The sequence below is a fragment of the Plodia interpunctella genome, chromosome 29 (genome assembly GCF_027563975.2).
Source record: "Plodia interpunctella isolate USDA-ARS_2022_Savannah chromosome 29, ilPloInte3.2, whole genome shotgun sequence".
NCBI classification, from domain to species: domain Eukaryota; kingdom Metazoa; phylum Arthropoda; class Insecta; order Lepidoptera; family Pyralidae; genus Plodia; species Plodia interpunctella.
The window spans coordinates 4,386,002-4,398,351 of record NC_071322.1 but is presented as its reverse complement, the minus strand read 5'-3'; the positions used below and the strand labels follow the sequence as shown (position 1 = coordinate 4,398,351).

The window sequence follows — 12,350 nt, the reverse complement described above, 5'->3', positions numbered from 1 at the left end:
AAAGCACTTTTTAAACACAGTCAGGTAGGCGCAAAATACAGACAATGAATGCATTCGAAATTGTCTACGATACGAATTGTTTTTTTTTTTTTTTGTGAACAACTTTCGTGCAATTTTTGTTTCAAAAGATTAAAAATCATTTAATTTGTATTCGCTAAGTAATTCTATTACTTTCTTTGCTTTCGCGTCTTTATCTTTTAGATTTAGACCTTATGTACTTATCCTTTGTATTTAGCATTTTTTTGTCATAAATCCTTTTAAAGTTAAAATTACTATCTGCAACGTTATCCGTTAATAATGGTATGCCGATCTGGCATGATAGGTACCAACACTGTTCAAATGAGTTTCTTTCGGCATTTCTTCTCAGCAGCGGTCGTTCCGAAATGCCAGTAGTTTGTAGCTTGTGAGAAATATCTATTTAATATAAAAATTGATGAGAAAAAGTGCTAAGTGTAATTTACCTAGAATAATAACTACGCCTGTATAATTTACCTAAATCATGAAACAAAGTCATATTTACAAAAAAAAAAAAAACTTTAAATTGAATAATTTTGTATTCAATCGGAGATCAGTGTAGTAGATGTAAAATTAAAAATACTTTTGAACGTTAATTTGTAAGTTAAGACTTAAAATTGTAGTATTGTTTATTATCACAAATAAAATTAACTACAACATAACGGCATAATCATATATTTATGTAACTCCGTGATTATTGAAAATAAATGTAAGCCATTTCTGTTAATGAAAACAAAACAATGCCAAACCGTTACACATTTATCAAGTTCATTATAACATTGTATATATGGTTGATAAGTAACGGAAAACGGGCAAGGTCTAACATATAATAATGTTAATCGTTATTATTACCTAAAAGTAAGTTATATATTAAGTGTTTTCCTCTTGAACATAAAACAGAACATCAATGTAACGCAACATATTTAATATTTCAATGTTGAAGAGAAAATTCAAATGAAATTAAATTTAGAATCAAATATGTTCCATTTACAAAATTAAGAGAACATCTAAATTTGAAATTCGAAAGGCTGGCAACTATCCCACGTATATCAAACCTCCATAGACAATACTTGTACATTCTTAATTTGCGAACAGTGCAAAGGAATCCCCTCGCGGCCAGGGTCGTGACCCGATCACAAAAGGTTTCCCGTGCGAATCTGGATCATCTGATTTGTCTATTGTTATTTTTTTTAGACTTCTCAAGCTTCCGTATCGGGGGTGCGAAATTTTGGGGTTATGTTAAGGCGCGAATCCGGAATTTCCCATGTCACATTGACAGATCCCGTTATCCTCAAGATGGACACAAAAACGTCTTTCAATTTGACCTCAGGTCGTTTCATGGTCAAAGAATTAGTGTGGCATCTGCAACAGATGTTGTCGTTTTGTATTATTACACAAAACTGTCTCAAAAATCAGTAAATAGGCAAGACAGAGTGAGTCAGACAACAGAGTGGCTGTCTTATAAAGACAAGAAAATTATATTTTAAAATTACTTTTTAACATTTTCGATTACGATCTGCGGGCCCTAAATGAAATCCTTGTCTAATTTTTTTTTTTCATCGCACGTAGTTCTGTCAGTACTCAGTAATAGAGTAATAATACTATCTCTGTGTGTCAATTGACAAGGCAAACGGAAACACTATTAATTAACATTGCCAAGAAAATCTTTACCAATGTTACTTTCCAAAATAATAGGACCATTGCTCTTAAATAACAAGTAACTAAGCAAATTGTTAATAAAAGTTTATATTTATATATATAGTATATGTTTACTTAGGTAAATAAACAAACATTTATCATTTAAAAAAATATCAGAAAAGAGACTAAAATAAATTGTTATAGCATCTGCTTCGTATAAGAATCTTTACACATGTGTTGCTACTTCGAAAACAACATACAGACAGATATGAACCATAAACAAAAGCTGTGTTGTGGACATTACAATCATCAATCAGTACAGTTGAATACAAAATTTATTTCATATTTTGAAAAGGACTCAATCAATGCAAATATGTTTAGGTACTTTTCAAAATTCCAATGTCTAAGAACATTAAGTAGTAGAGTACATTAGATAGTAGCATTTTAAAAACTTTTTTTTCTCATGATAGACGGAAACCGGCACTCTGCAAGTTGATTTATTATCTAAGATCAGAAAAATGGAAATTGATTTAATTCTGCCATGAGCAGGCGGAAGTTATAGCAACCACCAACAACAGCATAACTCTTCTATAAGAAGACAGATGGGCAAATAACAAAACTTCTTATCTGCGTTGTCAGTCGTTTGTTTCACCCCACTCCAAACACAACCACGAGCTATAGAATAGCACATCAAAATCCAGGTCTCCTGGTCCAGGAATTGCTCGCGGGATCGAAACTATAAGCTCTCTCATTACGCGTCAAAACTTACAGGTCCAGAAATTCTCACGATCAAGTAGACTCCAGGCAACAACTAACACAATACTAAGAATCGACGCGGGCGCATCGCATTGTGCGCGCGACGACACTTTAACTCTGACATCCTGTCTAGATAACTAGGACTAATCAAACAATGCCGGGTCGTTGTACTAGTGAAGCTCTGTTTGTTTTAATTTAACTGTCTTAAAGTTATAGCGCTCACAGAGGCTCAAAATTATATGGTCCGGTAAGAGCGTCGCTGCTGTTGAAACATAAAACAGACAAGAAAATATGACTTTTCGAAATGATTCCAATTTAGTGAGTTAAGTATCCAGGTTATTCTGCAACTTTTTCTGATAGAACCTGTAATTTTCTCCTGAGAGTATTTAAAATATATGTTATTTTCTTAGTACCTATGATTGTTAAATACCATCAATTTTGTACCAAAACATCTAAGAAAATTAAGTTACCATCCATCACCTGCTGCATGTAAATAAACACACATGTACGTACAATAACCTGTTCAATAGAAAACTAGCCAGCACTGGCCACTAAGACCATCATTAGAACTCGAGGCAGATGAAAAAAAAAAGAAGAAAAATTCCAAGATGGGAACCAAGGAATAGAAAACAAAATCAGTGTTTTAAAAAAAGAACCAGTATAGAGAACTGGATTTAACGGCCGTTGCGGTCGTTGTCTCTGTCTGTTGTACGTGCGTCTCGCTCGCACGCACCATGGGTGATTTAGTTGATATGTAAAGGAAATGGTTTTCCTCTATCACGTCATTCCGTTGCTAATAAAGAGAAATATATTAAAAATAAACTTAGTCCAAAAATGTACACCCCATGTGCATTTGTTGTGGATTTTAATAAATGCAAATAATTCACAGGTAGAAGAAATTGGTAATTACAATTATATTGATAATATTTAATCTATTTAACTAGCTATTGCCCGCGGCTTCGCCCGCGCGAATTTCTCACGGGATCATTCATTTTTCCGGCATGATGGTGGGTAGGTAATGTCCTTCTCCCGTAAAAAAAGAAGAATACTTCACGTTCATAATATTATTTGGAATTATTAACTACATAACTAATTTCAAATTTCCAATTTACGAATATTAAATTCCAAGTATTAATTTGAATAACATAAATCACACGCACACTAACTACACTATCAAATCGAATGCCACCTCAATAAAAATTATTTTTATGGTTCTTGAATTTCAAACGTTTGAATTCCGAATACAAAGTCAGCCGACGGTCCGTTAGCGTTTGAAATCAGAACGGGATTGTTACCATAGAGATTCGAAATTTACAGAGCAAATAGAAAGCACACAGCTCTGTCTGAAGTGAGAAATGTGGTAATTGAGAAAAATACAGTTGTTTATGAAGCTGTCATGAAAAATTACGAAACGTTTAAAATAAATAAATATTAACACTTCAATTACGAAGCCTCATTGGAGATGTCAATATATACTTGTAGAGGGGAAGAGCAAAAAATTCACAGTCTTTTAGGGACATACAAGATGAATTTTAGCAAGTCAGTAATAACCATTAACAAGCCATCGGAATTCTTGACATCTCGTGTTGAGAATTTAATCCTGTATTAAATATTATTTGACAAAACGACACTCGTTATTCTTGTTTATTATGATAGGAATAGTATGCTTATCCTCCAGTCGATTTCATGTAGGTATTTGTCTATGGTTTCGTATTCGGCACTGGCTTGTAAAGAAATGACTTGATAAATGTTCCAAATTTGTCTTGTAATACGCAAAGAGTATCATAATAGCATATGTTGTTTGTTACCTCTTCACGCTCTGTCTACTCAAACAATTTTTCAGAAATTTTGCTTAAACGTAGTTTCCTTATGGAGAAGGACATAGGGCACCTTTTATCCCGGAAAAAAGGACTGATTCCGTGGGAAATTCACAACATACATTTGTCAATTCGTATCGTATATTCTTACCCAACATCATAGTCATACTGTGGTATTTAGCTCCACAACGCGAAGTATCTATTCAAATATTCACCATATTTACTGGATGCGATGATGTAATAGGATCTGACGCCACTGGAACGCCAACCGTTGAGATTAGAAAAATAACAAGAGAGAATGATTGTTATATGTTATTTAACTTTTATTATTTAATGTACCTATCGGTTTATATTGTGTCTATAATCGAAACTTGCATATTATGTGTATATGGACGGCAATTACAATGGATTTGAATGAGTTTCTTTCGGCATTTCTTCTCATCAGCGGTCGTTCCGAAATGCTAGTAGTTTGTAGCTTTGGTAAACATCATTTAATTTAGAATATGACGTGAAAAAGTGCCTGTGAAGGCCTAATTTTTGAATAAATGATTTGATTTTGATCATTTTATATCATTTTTATGGTAAAGCTGTATATAGGATTCACATGGATTTAGCAAGTTTACTTCGGAGTATATAATTTCATGAGGATTATTTTTACGAACGACCTAACTTCTAGCTGTAATTGGCCAGTGCCATATTCCATTTTCGAATGTGCGAACCACAGAGCGAACGCTGCTCTATGGTCGATAACCGATCGTTAGAGATGTAACCTCAAACAAAAAACTGAGAAATTAAAAAAGAAGAGAACAGGCTCCATTCAGGCTCAGCCGTTATCTTCTGTCTCAGTCTTGTAGCTACGGCTGTCTCACTCGCACACTCATTATGGATTCCAGTTACTGTCGCCGGTTATGTCATCAGGATGTCGCACGTGAAGATATTTTGCTTAAACCAATAGTAAAATTGTAATATTGACATAAAAACTTGTGTTTTGTTCTAAACTTGAATTCGTTAGTATTAAAATGAATATTATTCAAAATTATATTGATAAGGCAAAAATAACAACAAAAAGCTGTAACTGTAAACAACGTCAAATTTTCAACAATAACCAATTTTCTGAAAACTCTTAATACGCTTACATTACCTAAAACTTGATCAATAAATCATTTGTACAAGTTCGAACCATAGACACAAAAAACTTTTTTTTATTAATAGAAGAGCTTCAAGATCAGGCTCAAAACCGGTTTAGGTCAGTTCGTTGACGGGCAGATTAAGATTTGACTTTAAATTGAGCAGTTTGCGTGAAATTAGATGTTTTGTCACGAAACGCTTTAGTCAGGAAGTGTTTTTTACACGATGTGAGGTCTATTGGTTGGCGTCTTCGGCGTTTTTGGAGGCTCACATTATAACATAAAATGTAATGCTAATAAAAGTTATTAATTTATTATTTTTCCTGGCTATTTATGTGCCATTGCTGGGCAAAAGGTTTCCATAATTTCAATCACGCATCATTTTCTTTGCCATTTCCCTTATATTCCTTTTTATATGCTAACTACACGCCTATATTATTTTATTTCCCTTATTTCTGACTGTAAGCCTCAACCAAGATAGTTTTCCCACCACTCAATCCCATATTCTGTCCATTATTTAAAAATTCACTAACATATTATTCAGAATTTCCTAGTGTATGTTTTATTTTAAATGATCTTTTTCTGATTGGCCCGGGTCTTGGATGTTTATCTATATATGTATTTGTTATAAAATATAGTATCGTTGAGTTAGTATGGGGCTAGCTCAATCTGTGTCCTAATATATTGATTTGTCCTAATATATTTATTTATTTATGTAACTTTAGCATTAACCGTAAAATCAATTTATTGCCAATGAATTTTACTATGACCAGCTTAAAGTCCTACTTTACATTTAACTGGAACATTAACCGCGCCACTAACCCGATGATCTAACCGCGTCCGTAAAAAAGCTCTCACTATCAAAACTTTCGTTTTCATTACATTTCGCTAGCGCTCGTCCGAGACGAGACCTACCGTTACTTTTACATGTGCAGCTTTTATAGTTCTATTAGAGCTTAATAAAGCTTAACATTTGGCATTATTAAGCTTTAATATGTCGTATATAACACGAGTGCCCTGGGCCGTAGATCCGACCGCGAGATAATCAAAGATTCTTCTTATTTTTTATAAAACTAAGGTCATTCTATTAAAAAAAATAACATATTTTGACAATTGAGTCACTATGGAATCGATAACGAAGCAATTCTGTGATCAACATAAATAATATCATTGATATCTTAAACAGACGCGCAAAATAGCGGATCGATAAAATAAAATAAAAATACTACTATGACACATTCCAATTCGAATCTTATGACAATGGAAAAAGCAACATTTTCGTATGAAGGTTCAATTGGATACAAGCAGGTGGTATCACACCCTAATCAAACCACTCGCTTTATCCCCAGCCCCAATTGGACCACTCGTATCAATTCCTATTCATTGTTTCGCAGATAAATGTAATTTATTGCAAAACTAAACATTGCGGAAACGGCTGTACACGACAACATCTTTGCTAAAAGAAACTAAATTAACCATAAACAACATTTTAACTTTTCGGTCGCGACGTACTCGAAAGTGTTCTAAATTCGAAACACGAATTTCCATTCATCATTTTTCGTAATATGGCGCCCGGAAATATGCCTTTAGCGTCTCTTGAGAATAATAGCCAGTGAGAGCACACAATTGCAGTGAACATGCAATTTTCTGCAGCTATTCCAAACCGCAAAGGATAACAATAACTATCGCATAATAGCCTGTATTACAGGCCCATATTCTTGGCGTTCACTTATAAAAATAACACGAATTACATTAACTGATTGACATCGGCTACTTTCTGAGAATTGGAAGTAAAAAGCTGTCTTTATAATCTTTTGTTCTCGTTTCTAATAAATTTTACTGTCGTAGATCTTGAGGATATGATTAAATTTTAAATTGACGGTTTCTCTTTGAGGGTAAAGACGTTAAAATGTTTTAAAGATGGAAGTCGCGTCAAAATTGTTCCAATTGGAACATTAAACAGAGTTACAATTTTAAAACCTCACTGTTGAGAGGTTGAGAGAAAATATAATGAAAATATATTTAATAATGCACTTTACACAAGTCATTAAGACTTATGGAAAGTGCATTATTGGAAATTTTATGAGGATGACGTCATGTTTTCCACCATATTGCCATGGCTATCGAGTTTCTCCAAACTAGGGCTTCAACTGCCACGCGCCACCCTACAGCAATTACTAGGGTGAGACATCTGGCGGGTTCATTGAACTTATACAGTTTAACACTAGATGCGGGCCATAGAAACAGTTTTAGAACTTAAAAGTAACGATATGGTAACATATTGTTTAGCCTATTGCAGCAGCATATTGTTTATAGTAGGTGATGTACATTTAAGGTACTACTATGATTACTATGTATCCGGATTTATGCCTAATTTTAATTTTTCACGTGCCTAATTTGAACTGCAGTGTTACCAACTTGAAGTTTATTATTTTCTCTTATTCTTCTCACTAAGTAATTAATTTATATTATATTAAAGGTTAGAAAATAAAACGTAATTATATTCCAAATTCTTCATTTCAATTCATTCGAAAAGTAAACTTCTTATTCGAATTTTAAACTTGACATCTCCCGCCAATTGTCTATGATCTAGATCATGGCATGTGACGTCACGTTACGTTATAGTACGTTAACGGCACGTCACGGCCCTTGGTCTCAACGGATGGAGCCGGGCACAGGCGGGGGCGTGACGTTAATGTTTACCGGACTAAAGTTTTTTATAAGTTGTGCAATCATGTTTATTGGCCCGGAAAAATTAGATTAAAGAAACAGTAAACTCATGAAAATCGTCAACAGTGTGATAACTTAACCCCAGTAATAAGGATTTGTCCTTCAAAAACGGACATAAATAAAATACCTATTAATATCATTTTATATATCAATATTATAAAATTTGATGAAATATACAAGTAAAAAAATATTAAAAAACTTTTTTACCAACTAAACATATTCCGAGCCTGTGGATTGTGGCTAGACGCCAATCCGCCTATCGTTATACCATAGACAAAAAGGCCGGATATAGACTGAACTAGCGCTAATGGCCGCAACGACTCTTGACATTTCACCTGACGCGATTTCCGAGGCCGATGACATTACATTAATTAAACATAATATTTTTTTTTCTAATTTTAAAATCTTTTTTCACTATCGACGTAAATTTATTAGTGGCCAATATAGTCTTTATTTCAACTAATCCGGATTACACACACACGAACTTTTTCTAAGGAACTAATACCCTATGAGGAAACAAACTTGTGTAAATGCGCTTTTTACACTAGATAATTATGAGAAAGTCCTCAAAAAGATGTTTAAATTAAAAATTATTCTGACCAATTGTCTAACCCGTGATCGTGACCAGTTAAACTCGTATCGGTCCGACTCCGACGCCAGTGTCCATGAAAAAAAAAAAAACTAAAACGCCTCAAATACGGCTGTGCCTCACGTGAACAAAAAAAAGTCCAAAACTTAAAACCTATTCCAGTGTTGAAATGGCTTCTTTTTATACCAAACGCCGGATAGGGGTCCATTGTTGGGCATAGACAACCGCAGCGTAATAAAACACCGTCTCTATGGCTTTTTTTTACCATAGATATATCTAAATCCTGAGAGGTGATAAAAGGATTTGATTTGAAAGTCCAGTAGGCGTGTAGTGGCGTGGACAAGACAATGTTAGAATGGTTGAAAATCTTATTTTATCTGCTACACCTACAGACAGATAACCTAGTTATGATTCTTGTATGTTAAATCTCCAAAATCTATTCCAGTACAACTTTACACTCTATTTTCCATTTTATTTTAATTGTATAGAGTTGAAATTTGTGTGTTTTCAGGGTAAGTAACATTTGGTTATCTGTAATACTTCACGCTTCGATAGTGGGGGTTGCCCGGAGGGTGAGGTCGAGGCCATGCACGTATTATAAATATATATATATATTTTTGTACAGACAACATAATAGGTACATAAAGGTATAACTTAATTGCCAGTCCACGTTTTGTCTATCTATACCTAAGCTCATATTCTCATATTCTTGCTCAAATTAATGGCCATAAACAAAATAATGGCCGGTTGAAACGTTATCTGTGCCATCCGCTATCATTTTAAAAAGTTAAAACAAATGTGTTTTCATGAATGAAAAACGGATATGGCGATGTGGGGCGACGACGCTATCAAGTTGTTTTGGCAATTAAATTTAATTATTACGACTGTTTCGCCCGCCAAAATTGGGCCATATTGATAAAGCCATATGACGTGGACCATAGACTAACGAATGAAACCTAAATGTAGAATGAGAGACACATTTTTAAATATCGAATTTTAAAATTGTAACTCTGTTTAATGTTCCAATTTTAAAATTCATTATTTTCACGGTCAATAACAGAGAAGGATACAATTGAATTTTGAACAGACTTCCTTAAAATAAGGAGAGTAGGTATTTAGGTATGTAGGTACGTAGGGTAGGTACCTACCTACATACCTACTAAGTCTTCTAAGATCCTATAGGCTACCTACTTAATTTTCGTCAAAATGGATTCTGGTGAACTGATGATAAGTTCTTGTAGTTCCCCTGGGGGTCGTGTTGGGGAACCTGATGTTGGTTAAACATAATAGTAAGGAAGACGTCACTTGGCCGGTTTTATTTAGTATATAGGTATTGTAAATAGGTAAGTCCTATTTCGTATCTGAAAAAAAAAAGGTTGGCGAACTCCAAGTGAATTCAAGGAGAACCAAAAGTTGAAGTAATGACGTAATACATATACACGTCTGAGTGGGTATATTGCGAATTATTATTACAGATTTCAATCGAGATGGCTTAGAAACGTCAAATTTATGTTTTCTTATGAAAAATTAGCACCTATAAACACTTTACATCGGTAATAGTTACGTTATCCGTTATCCTAACTAATATTATAAATGCGAAAGTAAGTTTGTTACCTCAAAATCTACTCAACCAATCTTTTTGCATGTAGTTTGAAGTATAGAGATGGGCATAGGGTAGCTTTCATACCGGAAAATTAACGCAGGCGAAGCCCCGGGCAAAAATTAGTACGTTATAAAGAATACACATGTTGAAAATGTTAAATTACGTGTAATATTATCAAGAAAACTTCAATTCAGAATAGAAAGGATAAAAATAAGACATTGATATAAAAAACGGCTGAAAAATTAGGTTAGTATTAAGACTTATACAAATAGTTATTATTAAAAGCTTTAAAATACAACTACATATATGTAAAGTTTATGTTAATAAATGAAAAACATTAGGCATTTATGAACTCTAAATAAAAATAATAAACAAAACGTTTTTTTTTTTTTTTGTCTTACCCCGAGCACTGGCAGTTGGTCTCGCAGTTTTTGCTGCTTTCACCCCACATTTTGTCACAGAGGTCCGAAATACACAAATTGTAAAACAAAACACAATCACAAGTCCATGTTTTCGTTCAGTCTTTTTGTATCTCTCTCACCAGTATAGTGCCGGGCAGACCCAACCTATCGCTAGCGATGCCGGCGCGCAACTGAAATTTTGGGCTCCCCCTTCAATGTTCGCTCACCCTGCCTGACAACCCTGCATCCTTCTGGGATGCGTGTTGGGAATTTCTACTATTTTGGTAGATTTTAATTTTCATTATTTTATTTCGATACTACTATGTATTATAAGTCGAGATAAGATTTATGTTAGTATTTGAAACTCTTATAGAATTCAACATTAGAATTATTACATCAAAATAATTTTATTATTGTTACTAGAAATTCGACTCCGAGTTTACTGCCTCGTCGATGTATCTAAAACAAAACGCGTCGAATAAATTGTGTGCATTATAATTAGAATTTTTAACATAATAAATATTATTTCCAGACTTTGACATTCAACACTAAATGATTATTATAATTTAATTATCTAATTTTAGAAATCAATTAATAAGTATGACTATGTATATTCAGTACACTATCAGTACTTAAGTAGTAACCTATCAGAGAACTCGTTCATAATTTAGCAAATTTGCAGCATCTAAGTGTCCAAGTAGTTATACTGAGCCTTTTCTACTAGAATAGATTTGAATATTTTTTATCCTTATAGGAGATTTTTTACTCGTACTGGTAATCAGGCTGCGCCTGCTCAGTCCAACGGGCCACCCCACCTAACTAGATCGGCTATCGTGAGAAAAGAACAATTCACTTTCAACCCTATTCTTCTATTGATAAGTACGAAAATGTAACATAAAAGTCATGAATGGAATGTTATACAAAAATCATATGGGCACCGAATCCTGTTTCCACACTCACACAATCATAAAATGGTGAACAAAACCAACTCTTATTCAGTAGTAGAATAAGGCATAATTTCTATCGGGCATCACGAAAAGACTACAATCAACACACAGCCGATTGAAAGTTCAATCATATGGTGGTAGTTATACACTTCAAAAACAATTTTAATCTCTAATATGCACTATTAAAGTCTAAAATACAATGTATTCTTTACCTGTCCACATCTTTAAACCATATGATGTTGCAAAGGTACGTTTCCATTGGAATATCTCAAGAAATCCATATTATTATTATGTTAAGGTTTAAAATAGTAGATACCGTATTTTTTCAAGTATATCTCATGTTTTTGCGAAAGTAAGGTTGTTCCCAAGAATTCCCTTCAAATCATATGGTATAGATGGAAAGGAATGCCTTTTGTACACCGCCCAGAGAGGCTCATTTCTGTCAATATCCATTGTGATGTATACAGTTATATAACATGTAAAATAGCTTGAAATAAGGGGTGGCCAATCTTCTCTGTTGTCTGATGCCAATTTCAACGATTTTACGCCTTAAAAAAATCAAAGGCTATTGAAAACTTTTGAAATAATTGCAATTGCTTATTAATAAAGGAGAATACACGAGTGATTGAGAAAAATAAATTTTGAGCGAGCCTTTAAGGGATTTCTGAAGATTTCAGAAGTACTTATTGAGTAAATCTAACAGCCACAAGATTTTCTGTTTAAAAAT

At 33.7% G+C, this 12,350-nt stretch overlaps 1 protein-coding gene across 2 annotated transcripts in view; it reads right to left on the bottom strand.

Annotated features, from left to right (window-relative positions):
- LOC128681946 (M-phase inducer phosphatase-like) overlaps positions 1–10,879 on the bottom strand; it is a 29,376-nt gene extending 18,497 nt beyond the window's left edge. For both annotated transcript variants that reach the window (XR_010370291.1, XM_053766295.1), the window contains exon 1: positions 10,677–10,879. Coding sequence is in view for 1 of the 2 variants with exons in the window: in XM_053766295.1 (XP_053622270.1) it covers positions 10,677–10,726 (50 nt within the window). In the remaining variant the exon portion in view is untranslated. The remainder of the gene's footprint in view (positions 1–10,676) is intronic.
- Positions 10,880–12,350: the final 1,471 nt, after the last annotated feature.